At 41.5% G+C, this 27,261-nt stretch overlaps 1 protein-coding gene across 1 annotated transcript in view; it reads right to left on the reverse strand.

The window, feature by feature from the left end:
* The window catches only part of gldc (glycine dehydrogenase (decarboxylating)), a 172,267-nt gene that overhangs the window by 130,212 nt on the left and 14,794 nt on the right, over positions 1-27,261 (reverse strand). Inside the window, exon 3 of the mRNA XM_048595226.1 lies at positions 14,447-14,582. Within this exon, the coding sequence (XP_048451183.1) occupies positions 14,447-14,582 (136 nt within the window). The remainder of the gene's footprint in view (positions 1-14,446; positions 14,583-27,261) is intronic.

Below are 27,261 nucleotides of genomic sequence, written 5' to 3' on the forward strand. Positions count from 1 at the left end.
GTGTCCTCACTCAGGTAAATATATGGTGCACCCTTGATGTTTCCTAACGAGTCAAGGGAAGGGATCATTCACAGTCTTCCAGTGTGAATGTCTCTGATGAATTCAAGTCAGCCTGACTACATTTTAATGGTTTTGCAAGTTTTGCAGTTATGCAAATGTTCAGACATTTTAGGAGCTGTTCTTTCAAGTTTTGCAGTTTTGTTCAGTTTTTTTCAAAAAAGAAACTCAACAAAGGGCAGCACGGTGGCTCAGTGGTTAGCACTGCTGCCTCACAGCGCCAGGGACCCAGGTTCAATTTCACCCTCGGGCGATTGTCTACATGGAGTTTGCACATTCTCCCCATGTCTACGTGGGTTTCCTCCAGGTGCTCCAGTTTCCTCCCACAGTCCAAAGATGTGCATGCTAGGTGGATTGGCCATGCTAAATTGCCCCATAGTGTTCAGGAATGTGTAGATAAGGTTGGTTACAGGGGGATGGGCCTGGGTGGGATGCTCTGAGGGTCGGTGTGGACTTGTTGGGCTGAAGGGCCTGTTTCCACACTGCAGGCATTCTATGAAGCAGTTTCAGCCTAATAAATAAATAGTCACTATTGATATAAAGCATGACCTTATGACAATCAAAGCAATGTTCCTCACTTTCTTTTAAAAGACAGTACTCTGCTTTTAAGGGGGCAATATACTCATCGTCTGGCCATGCAGCCTGGCACACCTCATAACTACAATCTCTAAACATTCAAATTGGTACAGTAATTCAACAGGTTAAAGCACCACTGTACTGTGACAGAGTGCAGCATAAACACGTTGGCGAGTGATCGGAGTGTTGCACTCATCAAAAACTGTTCACTGTATTCAGGAAACAAGCAAATGAATATCCTAATTGCTAATATTCTAGAATCAGAGAATTCCTCAGTATGGAAGCATGCCATTCGACCCATCAAGTCCACACTAAGCCGCCGAAGAGCATCCCACCCAGACCAATCCCCCTACCCTATCCCTGTAACCCTGTATTTTACATGGCTAATCCACCTAGCCTGCACATCTCCAGACACTATGGGCAACTTAGCATGGCCAATCCACCTAACCTGCACATCTTTCGACTGTGGGAGGAAACCCACACAGTCGCCCGAGGATGGATTTGAACCCGGGTCACCGGCGCTGAGAGACAGCAGCGCTAACCACTGGACCACCATGCACCACCTAATAAATAGAGCAACGTAAACAAACAGTGGACTAGCAGGGTTCACTTCAATGTAAGTGAATATTATTGATATTTCTGCTTACAGGACAGAAACCTGGTGAAGACTGCAATTTCATTGTTTTGCTAAAACATGTGGAGTAAGTACAATTGAACAATGCATTCTGCATGCTGAATTGGCTGATGTGATGATCGCACTGATCTGCAAAGTACAGTAGAATAAAATGTAAAGCATGAAGTACAGCGCAAGATGGCTCTCCAAGTTCCATTCCCAACCCTGCCACCCAAACAATTTATGCAAATTTATTCCATCATGTAAATTTCTTTATACATTCTTTTCAAAAACTGTGCTATCTACTTGCACGCCACACTGGTTTGAATTAAGACTGTTACCAAGTAGCCAGGCAGGACTGTGGCATTAAGAATATCCCTTGAGCTCAGGTAGTTCTTCATCCACCCTCACTATTTATTTTGTTAGCTCTGCACACAGAAAGAAACTTAATGATAGCTATTTGTAACCTTACCTTGCTGTAACAGTGCACTGTAAACATCCATGCACTTGCAGGCACAAGTAAACAAAGCAAACAAATTACTAAACATGATGGTCGATCATTCGGTGCTGGGTGACAGCAAATAGGAAATAGAAAATTTACTTTCTACAAATCTGCTTCCTTTTCACATTTCTTGTTGCTCTCACTCAATGGTATCAAATTTTAATCAAATAGAATCACCTTCTTAAAAGGACAGTTTTGGTTTCCCAGGCACTTCACTCTGTGAAAGTATAGCAATATAAACTTAAATAATGCAAAGAAAGTGGCTATTACGACAAGAGATTCCAGAACACAATTTTGTTACAGTTGAGGAAGAGAATGTGCAACAAACAGGCCACTAAAGTATCTGGTGACGTAAAACAGATCTTCCTATAGAAGGCTACACACAACAGGATGTTGCTGAGGTCAACTTTTCCAAGCACATCCTGACAAAACAGGTCAACCCAAAAATACCCACGCAAATTGAGGAGTGTTCGTGTAATCAGATCGCCATATCTTCTGTTAACAGTGATAATTAGTTTAGGTTGTTAGGCTAACTAATCCACAAAGCTGAGAACTGGGACATGCACAAACTTGTAAAACATCTGAATCTCATGACCGCATGATTTATTTGAAAGGCTCGTGTAAATGAAGTACCTTTTTATTTTCCTGTGTTTTTGATTGTGGACAAACAGGAAACAAATTGTATCATAAACTAAGGGCTGTGGAAAGGATTACTGCATTTTTTCAAAGAAAGTTACCTGATTGCAAGTGTGGTCTACATTGTTGCCTTTTCAAGCAGTGGGGACAAGTTACTGCAGATAAGCTGGAGCCAGGAGGGTACGAAGGAAGATTTGGCCAGCAACAAGTAGCTGATTGATCAGTGAAGAGACAACCATTTATTGATGACAAAGGCCTTCTGCCTGCCAGCAGCTATGTAATTGGCTTCCACATGGATGAACAGTTTGTGGGTGTGCATTTTTGGCCAGAAGCCATTGGTTCTACAGACAAGAAAGTGCTGTCATCTCTGCAGTAAAAAGCATTAAGGCTGAAGAAAGCCAGTTTATTTCCCCCCCATCTCTCAATCAGTTGCTGTAAGCTGTAGCATTTAACCACAAGTTAAACACTTTATAAATTTGTTCACCAGTTGTGCTGTGGCTGCTGCAAGCAAGAGGAAGTACCTGAAGGGAGATCGAGACGCAGCTGGTTGTAAAATGCAAAAGAATCATCTCAGCAAACCCCTTATCTGCCTTTGCAACCTTTTCATCTGCCATAACACCATGCCTTTCTTCAAATGTGTCTGTGTCTAAGAGTACACTCAGTTCTGATCTAACACTTGTTTCTTCAATGCTAATTGACTTTAACACGATTGAAGAATTTAGATCACTATTTGTAGAATGCAAACTTTCCTTCCCTGTATTGGCTATAACATGATTCCAACATCATTAGTTTTAATGGCGCAACTATTGTGTGATTTTCTTATAATGAGAGATCACACGAGAATGGAACTATCATGTTATATCAGAACCGACTATGTATGTAGGGGGAGTAATATAAAGGTGGGGGGCGGGGGTTAGACTTTAACTAGTCACTGTCTCAACTATTAACCTGTAGCTAGAATCTATTTATTTATAACAGTCATTCCTGTTACTTACAGAAACCTGACCCATGCTCTGTCAACCTGGGTCCAAATGATGGGTAAATTGGGGAATTCTGTGTACTTCTATACAATTATTAATTTTTATGATTACTCCATAAATAGCAGGGGGAGGGGGGCAGCTGATTTTCAGTGTTCTACCTCATTGAGATCTAAGACTTGGGAAAGCTGTACTGGAGATATTAATGAGACTACATATTCCTGTTGGGTGAATGGGTATTGAAGGAAGCATAACTAAATAATGCAATTGAACATCTGTTTGGAGAGCTCGCATTCCCCGGAACACATCTGCTAGACCGTTCACAGACAGGAGAGTGAAGACACATTGTGAAGATTTACCATTTACGTAATTTCTGCAAATGTTTAATTCGAAACAAAGTTACAGCAACTATTGTGTCCCAAACATTAAATGAAAACCTGCTATAAACACAACCAACTCCAGTCTATTCAAAATTTGTAGAAGCTAATGTACTGTCAAACATCCTTGATAGTAAATGGGTTCTGGCAGAAGTCTGTTGGATCTGCAGCTTTAGACTTTAAGTAGGTGGGGATGCACAAGTGTCCCACCGACATGTCAGTATCTGAGCGGATGGAGGGCGCAAGAGGCAACCTTTCTCAGAGGGATCATGATCACTTCAGGAGGTGAAGGAGGGCATATGTTGAGGGATACCCTCTTAACATTAAATGCACAATGACGGTAATGGAAGAGTAGCATGACAATGAACAATGATTCTTACTGGTTTCTGGAACATGGAGTTTCCTGCTTACCCACTGCTGGTGTCCCTATATTCATGGCCAACATCAAGATGCTCTCCTCGTTGGAGGTGAGGAGCCAAATGCTGGCCACCCACCACTGGTCTTAGCCCTTTTGACCCAACTGTGGGCTATTTTATCCTGTAATGAGCAGAAGGGTGGGATCAAGCAAGATGACAGTGGGTGGGAAAGCTGTCAGTGCGGGTTCTAGTTGGGGAAGAAGTTGTGAGCTGTCCCAAGTTAGTGAATAGGTAACAGAGGGCATACAAGGGGGTGTGTGTGTGTGTGTGTGTGTGTGTGTGTGTGTGGACACTGTGGAAGGGTCACCAGACCCAAGCATTAATTCAGTTTTTTTTCTTCACAGATGCTGCCAGACCTGCTGAGCTTTTCCAGCAACTGCTGTTTTTGTTCCTGATTTTCAGCATCCAGTTCTTTTGGTTTTTATTTACATCAGAAAGGACCTTGGCTCAACAATTCCCCTTAGAACATATCAATTACACTCCAGTAAATAGCACCAGGTCCTTACAGAAAGAAGATCCTGCATCCAAGATAGAAACTAACCAAATGAAATATTTTTGGTCAGTTCAACTGGTTGTGCACACAAGTTGGGTAACTCATGACCTACTGGAAATAAGTATAATGGTAAAACATGCTACAGTTGAGGGGCTTCTGAAAGCAAATTTAACATTAAAAAATTAAACAGAAATAGGGACTTAGGTTTTCAGCCTTAGATGATCCAGAAGATATGAATTTAGTTATTTTCAGTGATGTTTCACATGGCAATTTTCTGGACAGACATTCCAGTGCAGTGGCGGTTTTTCACTTTGTTATGAAGTTGGGTGGAGTATTCATGAATTGGAGGGCACAAAGTTAGAATCTGTTGGTAAAAATGATGGTGGAGGAGAAAAAAAGTGCCATGGTCCCTTTAAGAGCTTGTGCTTTATCTGTGCTTGGAAGATTATAAATGCAGGTGCAGAGTGCCTGAATGGAAACATTCTGTATAGAAACGCCAAGTAGCATTTTTTTCCAAGACAAGTTTGAATTTGGCCAATTAATTTAAACAAGCACCTAGATACACAATTGAATTTAAATCTTATGGTGTTGACAACCTGAAACCAATAATATTATAAGAATTTGGTTATGTCATTATGGGTATATAAGATGAAGGCATGTGGAAAATCAGGGACAGCCAAGTGCCATCTGAAAGAGAGACGACTGCCACCTGCCAGAGTTAGCACCATTGAGCTCTCAGAGAAAGTCCATCTAATTAATCAAAGGTACCACAGAATTTGAGCTCAAAAGTCCTCATTGAAGAAATTATTGAAGTAAAACATCCCTGATGGCAGAATTAATGGAAGGAAGGTATTTGTTAAGAGACCGAAGATGACAGAATTTTCCAGAAGTCAGTCTGTGTGGACTCGGAGAAATTAAGTTCTCATTTATTACTTCTTATTAATTGGGTTTATATTAGTGGGACTTGTCTTTATTTAAACAGCATTTCAGTTGAATTTAGTTTAGTTAGGGAGCAGTTAGCATAAGGGGGGCATTGTTCAGTTTGTTAGTAATTTTATTAATTTGTTTGTAATTTTATTAATTTGTTCATTGTTGGGTTGAATAGATTATTTGTTTCTGGTTATTGTTAACCTGGAGATCAGGGATTTTCTTTCTTTTAACCACTCTTATAATAGATTACAAGGGGAAAGATGAACTTCTCTGGATGTTGTGTGTAATTATTAGAGGGGAACCCCTACTCCCATCATAACAGATTGGGGCTTGAATTTTAGTTTAATGATCAGAGGGGTTTGGCCATTCCCCTGTCGTAACAACTTCTTGGTGGAAAAGAACAACCAAGTATTGTCCACTGGCTTGGGACACCAGTTAAAAGCAACTTGGCTGCGGAAGCACTGCCACTGATAGAAGCTATAGATATGGGGTGTACTTGTCTAGTATAAGATTTCCTTTATAATAGGAGAAGCAACTTGAGGAAGTGTGACCCTTTGAATGTTGTGGATAACTGTTCTGTTGAGATAATGTCAATTCCACAAAAGCTGTCACAGAGAAAAGGTTAAGGATTGACCTTGCCCATTTAAAGAAATGTTGCAAAAAAAAAGAGAGCACCAAGATAGGTTGACAAAAATAATCAATTGTCAACCTGTTTTACAAAGAACTGCTTGCCCAAAGAAATTAGATGTCCTCCAACTGTGACGTCCTATGCTGAAAACATGAAAAAAATTACATGAGAATATAGAATACTGCTCTATACAAATATGGATAATTGTTTTCTTCAACTGTTTTGCAATTATTTCTACATAGAGTCATACAGCACAGAAACAGACCCTTCAGTCCAAGAAGTCCATACCAAACATCATCCTAAACTAAACTAGTTCCACGTGCCTGTTCCTGGCCATATCCCTCCAAATCTTTCCTATTCATTATTTATCAAAGTATCTTTTAAACATTGTAATTGTACCCACAACCACCACTTCCACTGAAAGTTCATTCCACATGCAAACCACTCTGTAAAAGTTACGGCCGTAATGTCTTTTCTAAATTTCCCTCCCCTCACCTTAAAAATGCGCCCCATAGTCTTGAAATCCTCCATCCCAGGGAAAAGACAACTACCATTACCTCTATTCATACCTCATTATTTTATAAACTTCTAAGGTTGCCTCTCAACTGCCTACACTCCAGTGAAAGAAGTCCCAGCCTATCTTTATAACTCCAACCTTCCGTACCCAGCAATATCCTGGTGAATCTCTTGAGCCCTCTCCAGCTTAATAATATCTTTCCTATAACTGGGTGACCAGAACTGGACACAGTATTCCAGAAGAAGCCTCACCAATGTCCTGTACAACTTCAACATGACTTCCCAATTCCTATACTCAAAGGACTGAGCAAGGAAGACAAGCGTGCCAAACACCTTTTTTTTTAAACCAATGTGACTCAAAGAATTATATACTTGCACCCCCAGGTCCCTCTGTACTACACTAGCCAAGGCCCTACCATTAATTGCATAAGCCCTACCCTTGTTTGTTGTACCAAAATGCAATACCTCTCATTTATCCCAATTGAACTTTTTCTGCCATTTTAGCCCATTGACCCATTTGATCAAGCCCCCTCTGTAATCTTAGAAAACCTCCTTCACTGTTGACAATGCCACCAATTTTGGTGTCATCCGCAAACTTACTAACTATGCCTTCTATATTTTCATCCAAATCATTTATATAAATGACAAACAAAAGAGGACCCAGAACTGATCCATGGAACACTGCTGGTGACAGGCCTCCAGACCAAAAAACAACCCTCAACCATTTCTGTCTCCTGCCATTAAACCAATTATGTATCCAACTGGCATATGGAGAAAGATTTTGTCGAAGCATGGGGAACAAGGAATCCCTTAATCCTTTGATTGTTTTACAACATGCGATACACATACGAAAAAAATCTGATTAGTTTCAGAAAGATGGTTTTCAAAAGTTAGAATTTGAAGAAAAGAGGGGGGAATCTGGTACTGACTGGTTAACAACATTGTCAAGTTTGTTAATTTATTTCAGGCTAAGAAGAAACAGGAGATGGCTGCTACTTGTCTGAGCTCAAACAGGAAGCACCTGTAACAGTGGGTATGTGATGGCAAGATTGAGGAAGTTCATAAACTCTTTTCACAAAAGAAAAAGTATGTGCAATAATTTCACTCAAACTTGGAATCTGCTGACAATTCACACCACTTTCTGGGTGAAGAAGTTTTTTCTCCCCTCAGCGCCCTACTGGAATTTTTTGTTTCGGTGATGGTCTTGTACGATTCTGGCTATTCCCTTCCCTAATGAAGGAACATTCCTGCCACAGTCCTGACAATGCGTTTCAGCCTGAAACCTCGATGTTCCTTCTCCTTGGATGCTGTGCTTTTGTAGTTCCACATTTATTGATTCTCTCGACATCAACTCTATTAAAATCCTTATCATTTCAAAGATCTCCATTAAATCACCTCAGCCTTCGGATTTCAAAACAATACAGAAACTAGTCTTACTTGATAAACCTTGGTTAGAGGAAAAAAAACTGTAGATACTAGAATTCAAGGTAGACAAATAAGAGGCTGGAAGAACACAGCAAGCCAGGCAGCATTTGGAGGAAAGGAACAGTCAACGTTTAGGGTATAACCAACAAACTGTTTAGTGGTCAAAAATCACATGACACCAGGTTATAGTCCAACAGGTTTATTTGAAAACACTAGTTTAAGAGCATTGCTCCCTCATCAGGTGTGATTTTTGACCTTCTCTAACCCAGTCCAGCACCGGCACCTCTACATCAAACTGTAGAGTGATAAAGATATGCCATTTCCTCTCCCCACTCCCCTCAATCCGCATGAGCAAGGTGTTAATCCAAATTTTAAAAGCAAATCAAGCTAAGTATATATGCAAAAACCAATTTAAGACCTCAACTTTAGTACTATTCATTATCTGATTTTCTGTGAAATTCAATATTGCTAGAAGCTTGTTTAACAAAATAGACTAAGAAAACACAACAATGTGAAAAATAACATTGCTGGAATTTACTACAGTGATCTGCAGTGGCTAAAATGTATTTCAAGTTCAGGAGTGAAGAGATGGCATTTGCTGCTGATCTTGAAGAAAGTTAATGGGCATTTATCTTACTTATTAGAGATCATTCTGGTCGCACTAAGGGATCTCTGGTGTCCCCAAGCTGTGAAGGCACTTTGCAGACTAAGCATCCAATCAATCAGACTGAACAATTCTCAGACAGCAAAGCAGGAACACGTTTTAATTATTTTAGCTCTCAACACATTACTACAACTACCCTACATCCCGCATCCTTTTCTAATCCCCAATCCTTCTGTACTGACTTCTCCCCATATCTCTGTTCCCACTCACCAGTATGCACAATGGGCAGAACTCAAGAACCCCATTATATCATGGAGACATCTTTGAAATGCTCATAAAACTGTCAAAGTTCATAGCAGTCTTGGCAGCAGTTTAAAGAAATTCTGCCATGCTGAATCCATCAATCAGCTTTGGAGGTCAAAGCATTTCACTAAACAATGTCAACAAAGCATTCAGATCTAAATCTATTAAAACCTTTAAAGCAGTGGACCGGATGGCTATATGTTGTGCTGCTTCAAAGGCTGAACAGATGGCTGCATGCCAGTGAAGAGATCAATGCATCGTATACAACAAGCACAGTAGAAATCTAAAGCTCAATACTGTTCAACATTGAAGAGCAATTTATCTATTGGATGAACTTAATCTAATCCATCCGAATGCTCCTCCACCTTCACAATGCTGTTAAATTGCATAGTAACTTATTCTAAACAAAACCAGATCATCAATTACTGCATTTAAAGCATACTCACCATAATGTATTGCTGAATGATACATGTGAGGTTAGCAACACATTCAAAATAAAAGCAAAATACTGCAGATGCTGAAAATCTGAAATAAAAACACCATCTTGGAGAAACAGCAGGTCTGGCAGCATCTGTGGAGAAAGAAACATGGTTAATATTTTGAGTCTGATATGATTCTTCAGAAGTCATCTTAGACTCAAAACTTTAACTCTATTCCTCTCTGCACTGATGCTGCCAGACCTGCTGAGTTTCTCCAGCATTTTCTGTTTATATACCTATTAAACATACAAGTCATACATAAACATACTGCAAAACAGGCTTCTCCCATGATTCAGAACAATTCCACACTGGCATGAAGTAGTAAGGCCTGAGTCAATACTGTGATGGGGCTGAAATCACCACCCTTGCAGAGAAGCCAATGAGAGTGGCACTTGCACGCTCATGAACCCAACCTTATCCCGGATTCAGAGAAATACAACATGATACAGATCTTAGAATCTGGTCCCACCTGCCTTTTTCTCCCCCCATCGGTTTGACAAAATCCAGTCCATGAAATCAGAGAAGGCAGTTCCTAGGTTTCTCCACTTGCCTATGTACTCGGATGCCTGAGGTTGTTGTTAATTTTACAAAGCAACTGAGCCGAACACTAATCATTTTGCTGCCATTACAACCGTAAAATACAAACGTTACATGCTTCTTCAACTGGATGGCAAAAGTACAACAAAAAGCAGACCACAGGTTCTAGATAATCTGCAACTGGGTTGTGACAAGGATGCAACAGTAAGTTATAACTGGATGACACCTTTACAATAAAAAAAGCTTACCAAGGCACTTCATAGCAGCATTATTAAAAAATGACAATGAACCCCATAAGCAGATGGTCAAAAGCTGGTCAGAGATAGATTTTATTAAGTGTTTTAATGAGGTGGAGACATGTAGGGAGGGTGTTCCAGAGCTTAGGACACAGGCATCTGAAGGCATAGCTACCAATGGTGGGAGTGGTTAAATTCAAGAATGCTCAAGTGGCTAGAATTAGTGGTGTGCCATACCTTGGACAGTTGTGGAATTAGAGAAGATAGAGATAGTGGGGGGAAGCCAGGCCATAGGAAGATTTGAAAATAGGAAGGTGAAAGTGAATTTAAAATGAAGACATTAATTGTCTGGGATCCATCATGGCACAGTGAGAAGGGGGATGATAGGGGAACTGGTCCTAAGTGAAAACATGGGTAGTAGAGTTTATCTCATAGGGCAGAAGTTGAAAGATTGACAGTCAAGTCTAGAGGTAATGAAGGTATTATTGAGGGTTTCAGCAGCAGATAAGCTGAGATACAGGCCATGTCACAAAAGAAATAGGCAGTCTTAGAGAAGGCATGAATATGAAGTTGGAAGCTCACCTTTGAAATAAATGTGGCACTGAGGCTGTGAACAGACTGCCTTAATCTCAGGCTGTCCACTGGGAGCCTTTCGCTATCGAACAGAGTTTGGATACATGATTGAAAAATGATAGTCAGTTATCCCATTATTTACATGGAGGAAATTTCTGCTCATCCAGTCATGGTTGAATGACAAGCAGTCTGAGAGTTGAGCAACAGAGGAGAGGTTGAATGAGATAATCTTGAGGTTAATCTAAGTGTACACACATGAGCTAGCACTGAGATTTTGGGCAATGTTACTAAGGGGCAGCATGTAGATGAGAACAGTGGAGGGCAAAGATTGATTCTGAGTGAATACTAAAGGAATTGGTGCATTCGCAGACAGAAAAGCCATTGTTAGTGACTCTTTGACTATGGCTAGATGGATAAGACTGGAAATGGACGACAGCAGTCCCACCCAGCTGGACAGCAATGGTGAAGTGTTGGATGAGAATGGTGTGGTCAGCTGACTCAGATTGCAGACAGATTGAGGAGAGAATGTTATCACAGACAGATATCATTTGTGACTTTGCCAAGAAACCAGTAATGTTACAAATGTTGTCAGGGCTTTGTAGGGTTCAGGCGACGCTCCACTGATTTCTATGCTCCCTGTCTTCAAGTCAGGGAAAATTCCACTCAATAAGTAGAAATGATGAGACAGTGCATTCCTTATCCATATTTTGCTAGCATGTATCAACACATGAAATCCTCAATGGTATGGACTCAAGAACACAAGCGAGGCGGGGGGAAAGAGAGGGTGAGAGGGCGCACGCGAGGTGGGGGGGGGGGGCGAAGAGAGGGTGAGAGGGTGAGAGGGAGAGCGTGAGAGTGATTGAGTGAGACAGCAAGTGAGCGAAGTTCGTACCCAGTAGCCGAAGAACGCAATATTAGCTTTGAAATTTACAGTGCCCCATCCTTGAGAATTCTTTACACCCAAGTTAACACCAGCTATTTACCTATACAGATATTACATTCCGGCTCTATGTCAATCATGCCACACAGCAAGGTTTTGAAAGATAATTAGATATTCCTGATATTCACAGGATTAACAGTTAGTCAGACAATCAGAATATTGTCCACACAGCCGAAGCAGCTGAGAAAGATAATTTGATTATTGGAGTAATAACATTTTCCAATTGTAAACATTAAGATTAGGTTATAATGAAAGGAATGCTAGAGGTGGATTGGTCCAATGCAAGTCACAAGGATTCAGTTTGAGTTTGTCTACAAATAGGAGGGAACTGACTAATGCAGCATATCAAAGGCTACTTCATAACCAGTTATTTAAACTTGCCCATCTCGTGTTAATACTTGCTTTGTTCTATATTCGTCCCATGATTAGTAAGCATGTGAATGAAAAATAGAACATGGTGTGAAAACCTGTTCAACAAGAAACTACAACTCTTGAAATTACAGTAAATCTTCAACAAAATTTCTCTTTTCCACCTCCTGAATTTCTACATTCATTATTCACCAATTACAAAAGTGACTGTAATTTTTATTTGCCTCCCCAAATTCTTTAATCCGCTTCTGCCAAACCCATGAACTCTAACTCCCAGAACAGCAAGGACAGCAGATGCATGGGTATACCAGCATCAGCGAGTTCCTCTCCAAGCCACACATATTCTGACTGGAAAATATATCACTGTCTCACAGTCGCTGGGACAAATCCTGAAACTCCCTTCCTCATAGCGCTGTGGACAACAGTGGTTCAAGAAGGCAACTCACTGCCACTTTCTCAAGGGCTATTCAGAATGGGCAATAAATGCTGACCTACCAGCGATAAATGAAATATGTCAAAATGGCATATATTAAATATGGTGCCATTCAAAGAGCATGCATTCAATGCGACTGGGTGAAAGTTGGAGGAAACAGTTAGATTAACAAGGACATGACCAGAACCAAGTTAAGGCAATGCAAAGTCAAGTGAGAGACGAATAAAATGATCAGTGTAAAGCATGACACACAGTGATCAAAGTACATAGATAATAATTTCTGCATAAGCAGTTGGCAACGGAGATCAGAACTGATATCCTTGAACGAAGTGACAGTTTATTCAGCAAATGCTTTAAATGGAGTTTGAAGTGCTGAATTAATTGACTTTAAAAAATCTTCAACAATACTGGAATAGTAATACCACAGCAATTGTAGTTGCTTGCTTTTTCACATGAAAGCGTAACAACGACAATAAAATTACAGTTAAGTAATTCCAGAAGGCACTTTGATAGCAGGCTGTAAAGGACTCTTGCAATACATTGTGATGATGAGCAATGCTCACCCACAACAGTACACATTTTCTTTATCAAATTCTTGGCATTAACCCCAATCTCTCAGACAAGCTGGAACATAGGAGGCATTCATGCTACTGCTGCACTTCAAAATTAGAAGTACAGCGAGTGTCCTTTTGGTTATGCATAGCAAACCATATTTGGACTTCCCATTGATCTGAACAGAGAACACCAGAGTAGTTTTTCCCAATGCCTACACCCGAGACCTCTGGCAGAAATTTCGCTGGATAAATGACCTGCTCTTTTGCACCATTTGGTGATCGTCCCAGTCTCATGCCATCATACATAGCTACCACAGAGCCAGTGTTTCACATCCAATCGCTGAGAACTCTGAAATACTATGTTGTCTGCGCAAGTGCCTTCAGTTCTGACATCCTTTTCGAATAGTGCAATACTGGATGTCATGAATAGCTCTTTCACTGATGTCCTGACCAAGCCTCAATACTTGGGAGATGAGACGAGACAAGACAAGAGAAATAAATACAACAGGAAACAGGGCTTCTCACACTCAATTTGGAATGTGAACTGCTACAGCTCTAGCCCAGAGTTGCAAATTCCAATTACAGCACAGATAAGATCATAGTGTCATACAGCATGGAAACAGACCCTTCAGTCCAACCAGTCCATGCTGAACATAATCCAGAACTAAACTAGTCCCACCTGCCCGCGCCTGGCCCATATCCCTCCAAACCTTTCCTATTCATGTGTCTATCCAAATGTCTTTTAAACATAATTGTACCTGCATCCAACACTTCCTCAGGGGGTTCCATTCCACACACAAACCACCCTGTGTAAAAAAAAATTGCCTTGTCCTTTTTAAATCTCTCTCCATTCACCTTAAAAGTGTGCCCCCAGTCTTAAAATTCCCCATTTTAGGGAAAAGGCAACTACCAGTAACTATCTATACCTCATTATTTTAGAAACTTCTACAGGTCACCTCTCAACCTCCTGCACCCCAGTGAAAAAAGTCCTAGCCTATCCAGCCTTTCCCTATAACTTAAACCTTCCATACCCAGCAACATCCTGGTAAATCTCTTCTGAACCCCCTCTAGCTTATTATCTTTCCTATACCTGGGCTATCAGTTAGCTTGCCAGACACAAAGCCTTGAAACCTGAGACCCTCCAGTCTCAGCCTTATCTCAGGGCACCTCAGCTACGTCATTTTATATATTCAACTAACTTGGGAACCAGTCACTCCTGACATTAGACTATTTGGGAGGAGTATGTTTGAAATTAGAAATCTTTTATATTACCATCCTGAATTTTCCAGCAAGTTGCGCAGAATAGCTTGTGGTACTGAGCAGTTGTAATAACCCATTCCAATGTAAGTCCTCCAGATTTTATTCTTGCTTGCAATCTTGTGTAGACTGGCAAGGATTTCATTTTCACCTAAGTGGGGGAAAGAAAACAAAAGTTGCATCTACTAAATCTCACTTAAAAAAGGTTATAAACAAGTTAATTTACCACAAAGTGGCAATGTAGGAAAAATCAAAAGGCTGGTAAGCCATGCTGTAATTCTGTAATGCTTGTGTATTCACAATTTATTCAGCAAAACAACCAGACTTCATCTTCCCCCCCCACCATTAAAATGATAAATTCAATTCAAAATCAATTCACATTTAATTTTCGAAAGTAAAAATATTGGATAAATTAGGCAATTTTAAAATACACACTGAATACTGATATTATTAACACCAGTTATTAGCTATCACACTATAACTTGGATGAATTCAGAATTTGGCTTCCAGAGTTCTTTGGCCACGCTTCTGGCCCCAAGTTAATCATTTAAACCTGCCATTTCAGGGGGTAATTTAGAGTCAACCACATTGCTGTGGCACTGGAATCAGGTACAGGCCAGACCAGGTAGGGACAGTATATTTCCTCCCCTTAAGGGACATTCAAACATGGGGGTGGGAATGGCGGCAAAGAGGTTTTCCGCTCACTTCTACCAATGTCGCACAATGCCAGGTCAATTATTCATTTTAAATTTAAGACCTATAGATTTTCGTTAACCAGAATTAAGGAACATAAAGGTCAGTACATGGCTCAAGGGACAAGTCTGTCATACTCCTATGCACAGGTAGTAAAATGATTCTAATTATTGCATTTTGTCTTAGGCCCATTTTCACCCAAAATTTTACTAAAACCCATGAAGGAGTATGTTCTCAAGCATAAATTAACATTTCAAATCACAGCCCAACTGAGCTGGTTCTTGGCAAAATTTGCATTTGGCTGTGGGCAAATAAAGTTGACCAGAAACACAAGGGAAACAAACTTCTCAAAACATGTGCCATCTTCCAGACAAGATGTGCCCAGACTGCACCCAAAGCCAATACTTTGATCCTGAAATGAACATGTGGTCAGAAGCTGTGCGTTGCTGCCAAAGGTCACTGCAGGGGGCAGCACATATGCACAAAAGTCAGCCAACATCCATCACAACAGGTCGCAACACGACTCCAATGTTGTCTAACTTTGTCTAGCTTTCTTGAAACAACATTCATCCACAAAATATTGTGAAGCCAAAACGAGAAATTGGGCATTCGGTCATCCATGTTTTAGGTGCTACGAGTGCCAATTGTGGGGTGAATCGTGCCAACATCAAAATGGCGCCAATCAGCAGCCAGAAAGATGCTCTACAATCAGATCATGGTAACCACCATCACACAACGCTAGGTCGCCATAAGCAGTGTCACTTTGCAATTCAGTGCTCTAGCTCACCCCATAACACAGCTGACCACGTATTCAACGTCAGGAAGGATCCCTTATCAATGTAATTTTTTTTTTTTTTTTTTTTTTTAAAATGATGTGCAGCTATTTTGTTTGCTGGTTGGTTTCTTCTGGCTGTTGCTACAGTTCTACAAGTGCTTGGTGCTCTCAATAGTTGTTGCAATTTGTCAAAGTCTATAGGGAGTGGTTTGGCAGGTACTGGCATAGTATTTGCTGATTCCAGTGCTTCTGCAAGAAGGCGCTGCTCTCAGTAATGGATGCATTAGTTGAGTATGCCTGTTGTAATGAGGCATGTCTTGGGGAGTGAACAGAGGTCATGCAGAGCAGGATGAGCTGCTGGAAGAGGAGGGAGGAAAAAAATGGACTCTCAGCAGGAGGCCATTTCCATTCAGGGTCTCAAGTCAATAATTGTCCTATCTGAATGTCAGTGCATTCACAAAGACTAAAGGTCTCCTCATGACCTGCAGACTAATTGCTACCACATTGCTTTGCAAGTGCCACAGGTCAACTCTACCCCAATATTGGGACTCAAAGAGATCCACTCCCTCAATATTTAACTGTCTTCTGCATTCTGTCTTCTTATTACCTGTGCTCCTAATTCATATGACTGCATGTTGAATGCTTTTAAGGCATTTACTCTTGACTTGGGGGGGGGGGGGAAAAGATTGAGGATAAACTGGAATGTGAAGTTGAGGCAATAAACAGATCAGCTATGATTCTATTGCATGGTGGAGCAGGCTGAAGGAGCTGAATGGGCTACTCCTGCTCCCAATTCATTGTTCAGACAACTACACAAAGAATTCTGCAAGTTCATGCCCTTCAGTCCGCAGCTGTCTGTTTTGGCCAGCTGCTGAATGGGAAAAGGGAGCAAAAATGGCTATCCTCTGCCGAAACTGGCTCATGGCTCAGGTGATCACACGTATATACAGTATGCACATGATAGCAGCCACATCCACAAAACAGATCACAGGCATGCTGTAATAATGCTTCCATTGCCAGGACCGCTCTAGAAGACCACCGCAGTGCTTATTGGAGTGGACATCCACTGTCTGGTTGCGGTATGCTACACAAGCATGCAGTTATAAAACGGGTAACCTCACATCCGAGCAGTAAGCAGCCAAACAGATGGAACAGGGACACACATGGCAAATCTGACAGCCCCTTGCCGTACTGGCTGTCTGCTGAATGCACCTAAATGCCATACAAGTAACTGCAATCCAGTTCCTCCACAGTCTGGCATGTTGACAACTTTCCCTTCCAGACAATCACCACACCCACTTGGAAACAAAGTTAGAAGCAACCACAAATAAATATTCCAAACCAAAATTTATAAATGAAATAATGCTGTCTGCGTATAAAAGTCAACTGATCTGAACAGCAAAGTGGGTATACTAACCCTCATGGACTGTACCACCACCTTCTCCAGGCCAATCAAGGAAGTGCAATAAATACTGGCCCCACCAATGACACCCACTTCGCATAAAAGAATACAAGTAAAATCATCCCGGACCATTATATACACTGCATAATTTGCTGGTTAAGCCATAATTGGACTACTGCATGCAGTTCTTGTCACCACACTACAGTAGAGAGGGTGCAGAGGAGATTTACCAGGATGCTGTTTGGGATAGAGGGTGTAAAATATGAAAAAAAATTGGATTGGCTGTGGTTGTTTTACTTCGAGCAGCAAAAGGTTGAGAGGGGACCTGATAAGAGAGATGCATAAGATTAAGAGGGACACAGAGCAGAAAAGAAGATACTCTTTCCATTCATAAGTGGGTCAATTTGTAAGGGTTTTAGATTTAAGATAAGCAGCAGAAAGCTGAGAAGAGAATTAAGAAGAGATTTTCTCAACCAAAATGTAGTTTGAGTATGGAACTCTCCATCTGAAAGGATTGTTGAGCCAGAAACTCTTGTAACATTTAGGCACTGTTTAGATATTCACTTGTATTGTCTTTACTTCTAATTATGGGCAAAAGTTGGAAAATGGATGTAGTGTAATCAGATCTTTATTGACTGGCATCAGCAGAGTGGGCTGAATGGCCTCCTTCTGTGCTATAAACATTTAGGAGTCTGAGTCATTCCCATTTTATGCATATGTTTGCCTGTGCTGTTGCTCTTACACAGCTGGTGGGAGGCCACTGACTTTTCAACGTGGGAGACTACAGATGGCTTTGCAGGACACACTCAGCTTCCCAGTTCTCAGGTTTGCTGGGAGCACACCTACCCAGTCTCACAGGCTTGGCAGCAACCCTGTTCAGAGATTCACAGATATCACCCCACCAGTCATTTGATCCACTTCCCCCTCATCCCAAAGTGTCCTTTAAATTTCCTCAAGAGGAAGCCATCCTGGATTCCAACTGTAATGGATGCTTTAAAACAGTGCTTCCTAAAGTATGGTCAGCAGAGCAGTCCAAATGCAAGACGATATGAAATAAGCTAAAACCTTCCTCACCGTCATTCATGTGCCATCACACAACTAGACTGGCTCCCATGTTCACAGCATGAGATTGTCATATGCACGAGAAACAACATATACAACTCCCTAAACAAGATTTATGTTGCTAAAATGAGCAATTGCAAGATTGAATTTTCAATACTTACGGGTTTGAGAACAAAGTGGAGTGACTAACTGAACATGGAGCCCAATACAAAACTAAAGCCCTTCCAGCTCAGACACAGCCATCAGTTCATTGGTGTCTCAGCAAAAACTGAGCCATTCTTCCCATAAACTCTGATCAACGTTTTCTTTTGCAGCAGCAAGTGAAAAGAGGTGGGCTAGCATCAGCTGTAGGGTATATTGTAAATTAGGGTATATTGCTCCTCCTAGGTTGAGGAGCAGTGACAGTTTGAGTTGGTGGCTTAAAGTGTGAACTCAGGTCATGGTGCCACTTTCTCATTACTCCACTCTCCTGTTCTGCCATTCCCAAAAAAAATTTGCTGGACTCTACATCGAAGATAAAACCTGAAAACAACTATCCTTAGTGTCACAATCTGCACCAGACCCCACTCAACAGCTGCAAGACGAGTTATTTTTGTGGATTTTATTTTCATGACCATTCTGATCAACATGCATGATTTACTGGACAACTCATTTTTTTTTTTGTTTAAAAGTAAGTGTTAACTGCAAAACGATTGTGAACTAACTCCAGTTCCTTGGGCCAACCACAGCACACTCCTGCTTAGACGGAGGTTCAGCATTGTTAGATTCCCAAATTGAGGATTTAAATCAAAATTCCTAATAATGCCTCACAATGTAGAGGAATCAGATTGAATACTAGAGGGCAGCAGTGAGCACAGCACAAACTCCAGAAGAATTTTTTTTAAAAAAGAATAAGTGCACCAACAACCTGACTGATGAAGGCAGCCTGGATGGAGGTGACTACAAAAGTCAGTGCTCCTGAGTAGCTCTAGCAAACCTGGTTCAGTGCCACAAGATAGTGGACAATCTGTGGTGTTCTGAAAGGGTACATATCACTGTCTGCTCATTGTTTCATGCTCCTTTAAGTGCGAATTCAAACTGTAGGGTTGACAATAAATGGACAAGACTAGCTGCCAGACATTTTCATCAGGTATCTCATGTGCAATTAATGTCCCTGATTTCATTGCAGTTACCAATGTAGCCCGACTGGCATCACAGTGGTACTGCCCCTCACATCTGCCAGGGCTCACGCTTAAACATAAAGGAGTTACAACACTCAGCAGTTCACACATGCCATCAGCTCACTGACATTTCACAAATAGGAGAACGCACACATCTGATGTCTTATGCAAACCTTTGGTGAAAAGCTAAGTACACAGTCAGAAAAGATGGCTTGAGTTGAGTCCCCGCTTTGAGTTCAACTCTGCTTGCCTGTTCCGATTAGAATTGCTGCCATCAGCCAATGCGGCTGCCTCTCTTGGGAAGGCTTCTTGGCCCAATTTTACAGTGTTAGAATTGAACAACAGGCCAGATTAAAAGTTCTCATGAACTGATCGACATACAGAAGCTTCACCCAACCACAAAGTTTCTGTGTAAAGGAATGCCTTGGTTATTAAGGAACCAAGTTACTAAACAAAGTTGTACTTATTGGAATTTGCAGGAAAACCTCCACCCAGCATTGCCAAAATTGCGAACATGAGTTTTCTGTTTTTGCCTAACAAGATTATGCACATGAATGCAAGTACAATGGCTGGAATGTCATTGAGTATTCATGCCATGCTAATGAGTTCAAAAAGGTTTTCTCTGCTCCAGTCAGGAAAGCCAACCCACCTGAAAAGTGAGATCTCAATAACAAAACTTGAACACACCATCAGAAAATTGAACTTTCACCTCCTTCCAGATTAAATTCCCCCACTCGCCCTTTTAACAGCTCCATCAAATTCCGTCCCTCAACTTTACCATTCTTGGGGGTGAGGGGAGACAGGAAACAGATGCTCAAATCTCCACTTAACCAAAAAGCTATGGTTCTGTAAGTAAAAACAACATAAAATAAGTACTGAAAAACATAGCCAGCTCCAGGCTTCCACCCACTTCAATTGCACTTTGATTTTAAGAGGGAGTGAGATATAGTTCATAGGGTTAAAAGGATGAAAGGATTTGGGGAGACAGCAGGAATTTAGTTGGATAAGAGATAGCAGGAACTACGGATGCTGGAAAATCTGAGATAACAAGGTGTAGAGCTGGATGAACACAGCAGGCCAAGCAGCATCATCGGAGCAGGAAGGCTGACATTTCGGGCCTAGACTCGTCATCAGAAAATGAAGGGTCTGATGAAGGGTCTAGGCCCGAAACGTCAGCCTTCCTGCTCCTATGATGCTGCGTGGTCTACTTAGTTGGATAATTGGCCACGATCATGGTGAATGGCAGAGCAGGCTCAAAGGGCCAAATGGCCTACATCTGAAGCTCTTTTCTATATTTATTCTGTTGTATACACGTCATTAAAAATAATATTATCCTCAAAGCACTAGTCTGGTACAGAACTGGAAAGCACTTCAAAAGTTTGGTTTTGACTTAGAGTTGCTTGTGATCCCTCTAAAGCTGCCAAAGAATCTGAAAGTCTTCCTGTGCTCTAACATTTTCTTATTACAGGAGAACAACAGGGACAAGTCAATTTCTAGCCATGTCTTTGTCATTGAATACACTTGCACTATATATTTTTCTATATCCGTCCCGCAGGATAGGTGGTGGTGTGGTTGGTTGGGTGCCAAGTGATGTCCCACGTTATGCTTACAAACGTGTCCCAACTCTCATGCTCTTGTCTCTCCAATCACTACATTTCTTTCGATAGTGATCTGTTCAATTACACCCACACCTTCATTTTTAATGCTTCTCTCTTGGGCAACCCTCTCCCAGTCATGATCCCCATCTTAAATCCAAGAAATGACAACTTCAATGTTTTATGGCAAGCAACTGGTTTGTCCAATCATCAGGCTGGACTACACCAAGCACTATCAGGACATATCACTGACATCCTTACTCTCGTAATCCTCCTGGAACACAGATGGAAATCTTAGCTTCTCCTCTAACTTTTCCAGCACATCTAAATTTCTGTTGCCCCATTCCATCTCGTCCTTAAGACCCATTCAACCATCAGTGTGCTTAGTTCTACAGCATTTCATGTCTAGCAACACCTCAAACTCTCACCACATTCAAATCCCGCAGGGCTCTGCATCCTCCAATGTTGATGTCTTTTGCATCCCAGATTTCTAACACCCAACAACTGGCAGCCATGCCTTCAAGTGACAGGGTCTTAAGCCCTGGAATTCCCTCACTAAGCACTGCTGTATTTCAATCTCCCACTTCTGCTATAAAGTTCCAAGATCTCCTACATTGCTAACCTAAGATTTTTGCTGACACTTCTGTTAAGTGTATTGGTGCTTGTTATCTTATTATACGTTTAAATAATCCAACTGCTGTGGTAATGATGATTGGGACATAGTTCACAAGTAGGTTTTAATTTTTAAAGTAGTGTAACACACAACTAGTCATGCCCAATACTGTCTTGCACAGTTCTCAATTCAAACTATTCCTCCTCACCAATACATAAAGTGCATTCAAGATTCTTTAGTTTGACAAACCATCCAATACTACTGAACAGAATGGCTGCAGTCATCTTTCATATGAGACAGATATTGGATAATGGAGTTTAAATTATTTAATCTGCTAGTTAATAAGGATACAGCACAGAATATACATTCAAAAATCTAAATCCAATGAAGAATGCTTCAACAAAAAAAAAATGCAGACAAACATTGCTAAGCAGTGGCTTATTCAGCACAGGCGAACAATCTGGTTTTTGTTCCTAAATCAATGTTGCACAATGCCATTTGACAGAGTTTGTGGCCTGATTGAAGAAAGGCCAAGGTTCAACAATCTTACTAAAAGCACTTGCAACATTACTGCACCATTCTGAAGTTTGTAGTGTACACAGATTGATCTCCCTTCCCACATTCAACTGTGGCAGATACTCCAGAGGAAATTAATACTTCAGCAAAACTGCCACATGAACCTCCTCTTCATTCGCACATGCGCCAGAAACACTAAAGTAAATAGAAGAAAGCCGATTCATAGTTGCCTAAAACAGTTGGGATATCAAAAGTTGCACATTAAGTTGGATGTAAAAATTCTTTCCGCAGCTCGGGTAAGCTCGAAGTGTGCATTTTGTAGCAAATTGTTCAGTGACTACACTTAAATGGCATATTCTGTTCTCTACCTACTTGTTCACACTAAGCAACTGAGGAGAGTCTGTCAAGAAATTAGAATGAAATTTGAAATCTGCTTGCAGCTTGCAAGGGATGCTGTTTAAGTGGTTCTTACAAAGATTGAGAGATGCAGTAAAAGAGAAGGGAGGGAGAAACAGGATAAGAAATAAAATTAAAATTAATTATTAGTTTGGTTTGGCGTCACTTCAGCACAACATCCATTCCTGTGCTATATGGTTCTATGTTCCAATGCAAGGACTCAAAAGGAGGACACAGAACTCTAGCAAGAATGAGACACTCACATTTCAGAGGCACTTCAATTTAAGAAAGGAAAATGAGGTAATGACAACAATAATAAAACAAAGGCAAAATACTGCAGGTGCTGGATGTCTAAAATGCAAACAAAGTGTTGGAGACACCCAGTAGGTCTGGCAGCATCTACAGAGAAAAGAGAGACATGAGTCCAATGTTTCAAGTCCAGTATGATTCTTCTTCAGAAGTGAAGAGAGATGGAACCAATGTTCCTATAGCTGAATGTGGGGTAAATATGTGGAATCATTAGTTTCCTGAAGCAGACAGCAAATCAATTACCAGCAACAGGCCTATAACCCCTCAAGGCCTGTCTGTGGGGTGGAGGGTTAATGGGGTTGTAGATTGTGGAGTGGTTCACTTTGTGCTGCAGTTGGTGATCCTGCAAGCCCTCCAGCTTCAAAAGATTGCTGACCACCCCTGACTGAATGGGAATCTGTCTCTGCAGCTTCCCCTCATGAGAATCTGAGCTTTAATCAGCTGTGGTGATGGGGGATCTCTGCAGGATCATCCACTTGGCATTTCTAACTGAAGACAGTGGCAACTGCCTCAGCTTTGAGGTGGGATTTAACAGTCATTGAGGACAGGATGTTCATTCACGGTCCCTGCATCTCCTCCTGAGGCTGCGCACTGAATACCAACTGCAGTCAAGGAGATATACTGCACCACGATCACAGTGGATTTGGTTCTCAGGCAAAGGCATAAACTACAGTGGAGAATTTAGAACATGACCTAGAAACCCAGAGACAGGCCTTCTGATAAGGATATAATGATGGGAAGAAGAACTGATGATCTTGACCATTAGCTCGATCAGTGTCCTGTAGTTGCATCAATTTGCAACACAGACTGAAAATCAATGGGGCTTCATTATTTTCCAAGTGGGCCCCAGCTAGCTCAATATATTCAAGAGGATATATCCTTCTACAATCAGTGTAACCATCAACACTGTGCATTGAAAAGGCTAGAATGACAAGTGTCCATCCTGACCTGATGTGTTGAGATTCATGTTCATAAATGGAGCTAAATAATGAGCTGAGGTTTTGATCCCCAGAATGATGTAAAATGAGAAAAAGGTATGGCACACTCAAATCAAGTGACTATTGAAGTGCCCCCATTGGAGTGACCATACAGCATCCAGACAAGGTGCAAATCATAAGCACTAGGCAATTAATAGCCACATAAAGGCTGGAAGCAAATTTTGTTCTCAGGCACAACAACCATAACAGATCATCATGTGTCCAAGCAGGAGGTGGCAGCCAAGTTTGCAAATCCTACAGCCAGTTCTATTCGCAAATAAATAGTTAAAGGAGCTGCTTCGGCAATGGCCATCACGTACGGTGTGTGCATGTTGTTACCCTCCAGGGTGACCCAGGCCATCACAGCCTCAGTGCTGGAGGCAAAAGATGCCAAACGTGGAGAGCAGCATTCAGGAGCAGCCACTCACACAGTAAGTGCAGGCCTTTGGCACTGAAGTCCAGAGGGAGAGATAGTGGATGAAGGACAGGTAGAGGTAAACATTCACAATGCAAGGCTCACCAGCAACAAATTAGCTTCCTGAATCAATTAGGTTGTGCCAGTCAAGGTAGCAGAGAGACATGGCCTGGTGGTGGCCACTTCCATCCTCACTGGAAGTTATCAGGGCACTCTGCCAAAGTGACCATGGAGCGAAATGTCTTGGCCTCTAGGTATTTAAGGGTGGCCAAACATAGGCCACCCTCTACCCCAAATATGGGAGGTGACATGTGCCCATTTGAGAGGGCATCAGATTACCTCTGATGTGGCCACAGGCTCAGAAGGCATTGGCATTTGCCTCCATCATTAGACTACACCACAGGGCAGGGGTTTGTCATCTTGTACCCATGTGCAATCAAGGCATTGCCCTGGCTACTCTGCCAGTCACAAACAGAAAGGGATCCCATTCCTTGAACATACATCAGTTGAATGACTACCACAAGCATTTCCTACAGGTTTCCAGGCAGCTGCCATAACTCCTCCTTCCTTAGGCAAGCACAAGTACTGCAGCTGATCACGTAACCGGAGACGCCACGTGCATGGCTCCTGTGGGACTAGGGCTATTGACTGAAGAGATGGATACTGACACCCCTTGACAGAGGCACCAAAACCTTTGCTGTCTCAGGACAACTGCCACCATTAACTGAGCCACCAGCTGCTCAAAATGTGCTGATGCTTTGATTTTTCTGGTGGAGGAAGGCATGGACAGTGGGCATTGCAGATGATTATGGTCTGCTGTACTCCTCACAACAGGGCCCTGCTAACCCTAAATGATTGACATATGCTTTGGAGGTGGGAGGGAGGAGTGGGGAGGCAGGGGGAAGGAGATGGGAGGAGACAGACTGGCCCAGCTCCACAAGTCTCTGCCAAGGACTTGGTTGACACCTTAGACACAACTAGGATGGAAATGGAACATTGAACATTTCTCAGTCAGGTACTTTGCTGACCAGACCAGGTAATGATGCTGTACTCAACTGGCCAAATACTTAAAGCACTTTTGGTACTGAATCCATGCTCTCCTCATACTGCACCCAGTCACTTCCTCTGCTACCAGGGCTTGATAGTGTTGGTTCACCAGCTGTGGTCAATAAAAATCACATCTTGCTGACAGCACCTCTCGGAAAGGATCACACATGCATCCACTGCTGATTGGTGCCTCCCTTCCATCTTCCCCATAAAACAGCTGTCACATAATGACTGCTAGTTCTTCATTAAATCTCACCCACCTTATTTCTGTCTCACCTTCCTCCTGCATCCACAGCCCCAAATTGTCTCCCCAAACCTCTCTACAACCCATTGACCAATCTCAGGTCTAGAATATACAATGAGCAGCCCCATCTCTTTCTTGAGCTATTCCAAAGATCCACAATCCTTCAACAAGCCTAAAGAGCCAAATTCTTCCTCCAAGGCATAGTCACTGGCTCCCAAGTCGGGGATACATCTTGTGAACATCTCCCACCCAAGCCCTTTAAGAAGGTATTCAGAAAAGTGTCAAATCCCAGGGAATAAGCTTTGTCTACACAGTACCAATAGCAAAAATTTCTGGGGCCTAACTGCTTACTCCCTGGAGGTAGGCACGGGTTAGGGTAGTGTGCATGTAAAACAGCGCACTGACATGAGCACCTTGCACCTTCCCATTGCAATTTTGCACAGGAGGGGTGATGTGGGCTATTTGAGCCTCATTGCTAGTAGTTTGGGACTAAATCCCCACCTCCACAACATTTTGTTATACTGCCCCTTACTTGCACTAACATCTTTAGGGGTTCCCTACCCATTTGGACAAATATCTACCCACATTTACTTGAGGGGAGCTGCCAAACCCCAATGCATTAAAACCAGTCCTCAATAGTAAGAGCACTGTCCAACAAACCTTCGTTTTTATTCTTTGATGGCACGTAGGCATCAGTGGCAAGGTCACCTTTTTTGGCCAGCCCTAAATGCCCTCTCAATGAATGGCTTGATTTTTAGATTTCCTTCCCTAAAAGGAAATTAGTGACAAATGGGTTTTTATGGTAATAACTGATAAATCCAATTTGCTAATTGTGAAATTGTAAAATTTATAACTAGATTTATTAATGGAAATTAAATTTCTGCAGCTACTATGAGGAGATTTGAAATGTATCCCTAAAGCGTTAGTCTAAGGCTGTAGCTTAATGTAATTACCATTATGCTACTATGCTCCCCTCTAAAGACAAAGGTATTCATAACTGTATACACTGGAGTGATTCTACTAAACCCTCTACAAATGCAGTAAGATTTCTTTATTCTTTAAAGAAAGCTTTTCTAATTATGCTGTATCTGTACATAAAATGTCAACACCTAGGTCCCTGGGGCAGATAATTTAACACTTCCACAGCACAAGTTCCACAATTTGACCTGTCAAACTGCCAGTTTACTTTGCCCTCATTGTAATTACCCATCTAAGTTTGCATTGTCAACAAACTTGTTGCATTACACTTGATCCCCTCATCCAAAATTGTTGCTAAAGATTCTGTTAGAGAATTGAAACATTAACCCTCTTTCCTTATTACTGTTCAGTCATTTCTAAGATAGGTATGCATGTTTCTCTCCCCCTAACACCCTCTAGAGGGTGTTAGCAATAACAATACCAGCAGTAAACTTGTGGGTTTAAACAAAGCATCATTTATTCACGTATTCACCCTGAAAGTCTAATGTTAGATGACAGACAAGCATATTTTTAAAATATGTTTTATAAAAGCAAAAAAGTTCATAAGTCATGTGTTTGGCTAATTTTTAGGAAAAAGCACACATTGCAGATCCAGTGAAGACGGTTTTTTCACTCCACACAGGTGATTCAAGGAATCTTGAACTAATC

Source organism: Rhincodon typus, chromosome 3, assembly GCF_021869965.1.
Source record: "Rhincodon typus isolate 14 chromosome 3, sRhiTyp1.1, whole genome shotgun sequence".
NCBI classification, from domain to species: Eukaryota; Metazoa; Chordata; class Chondrichthyes; order Orectolobiformes; family Rhincodontidae; genus Rhincodon; species Rhincodon typus.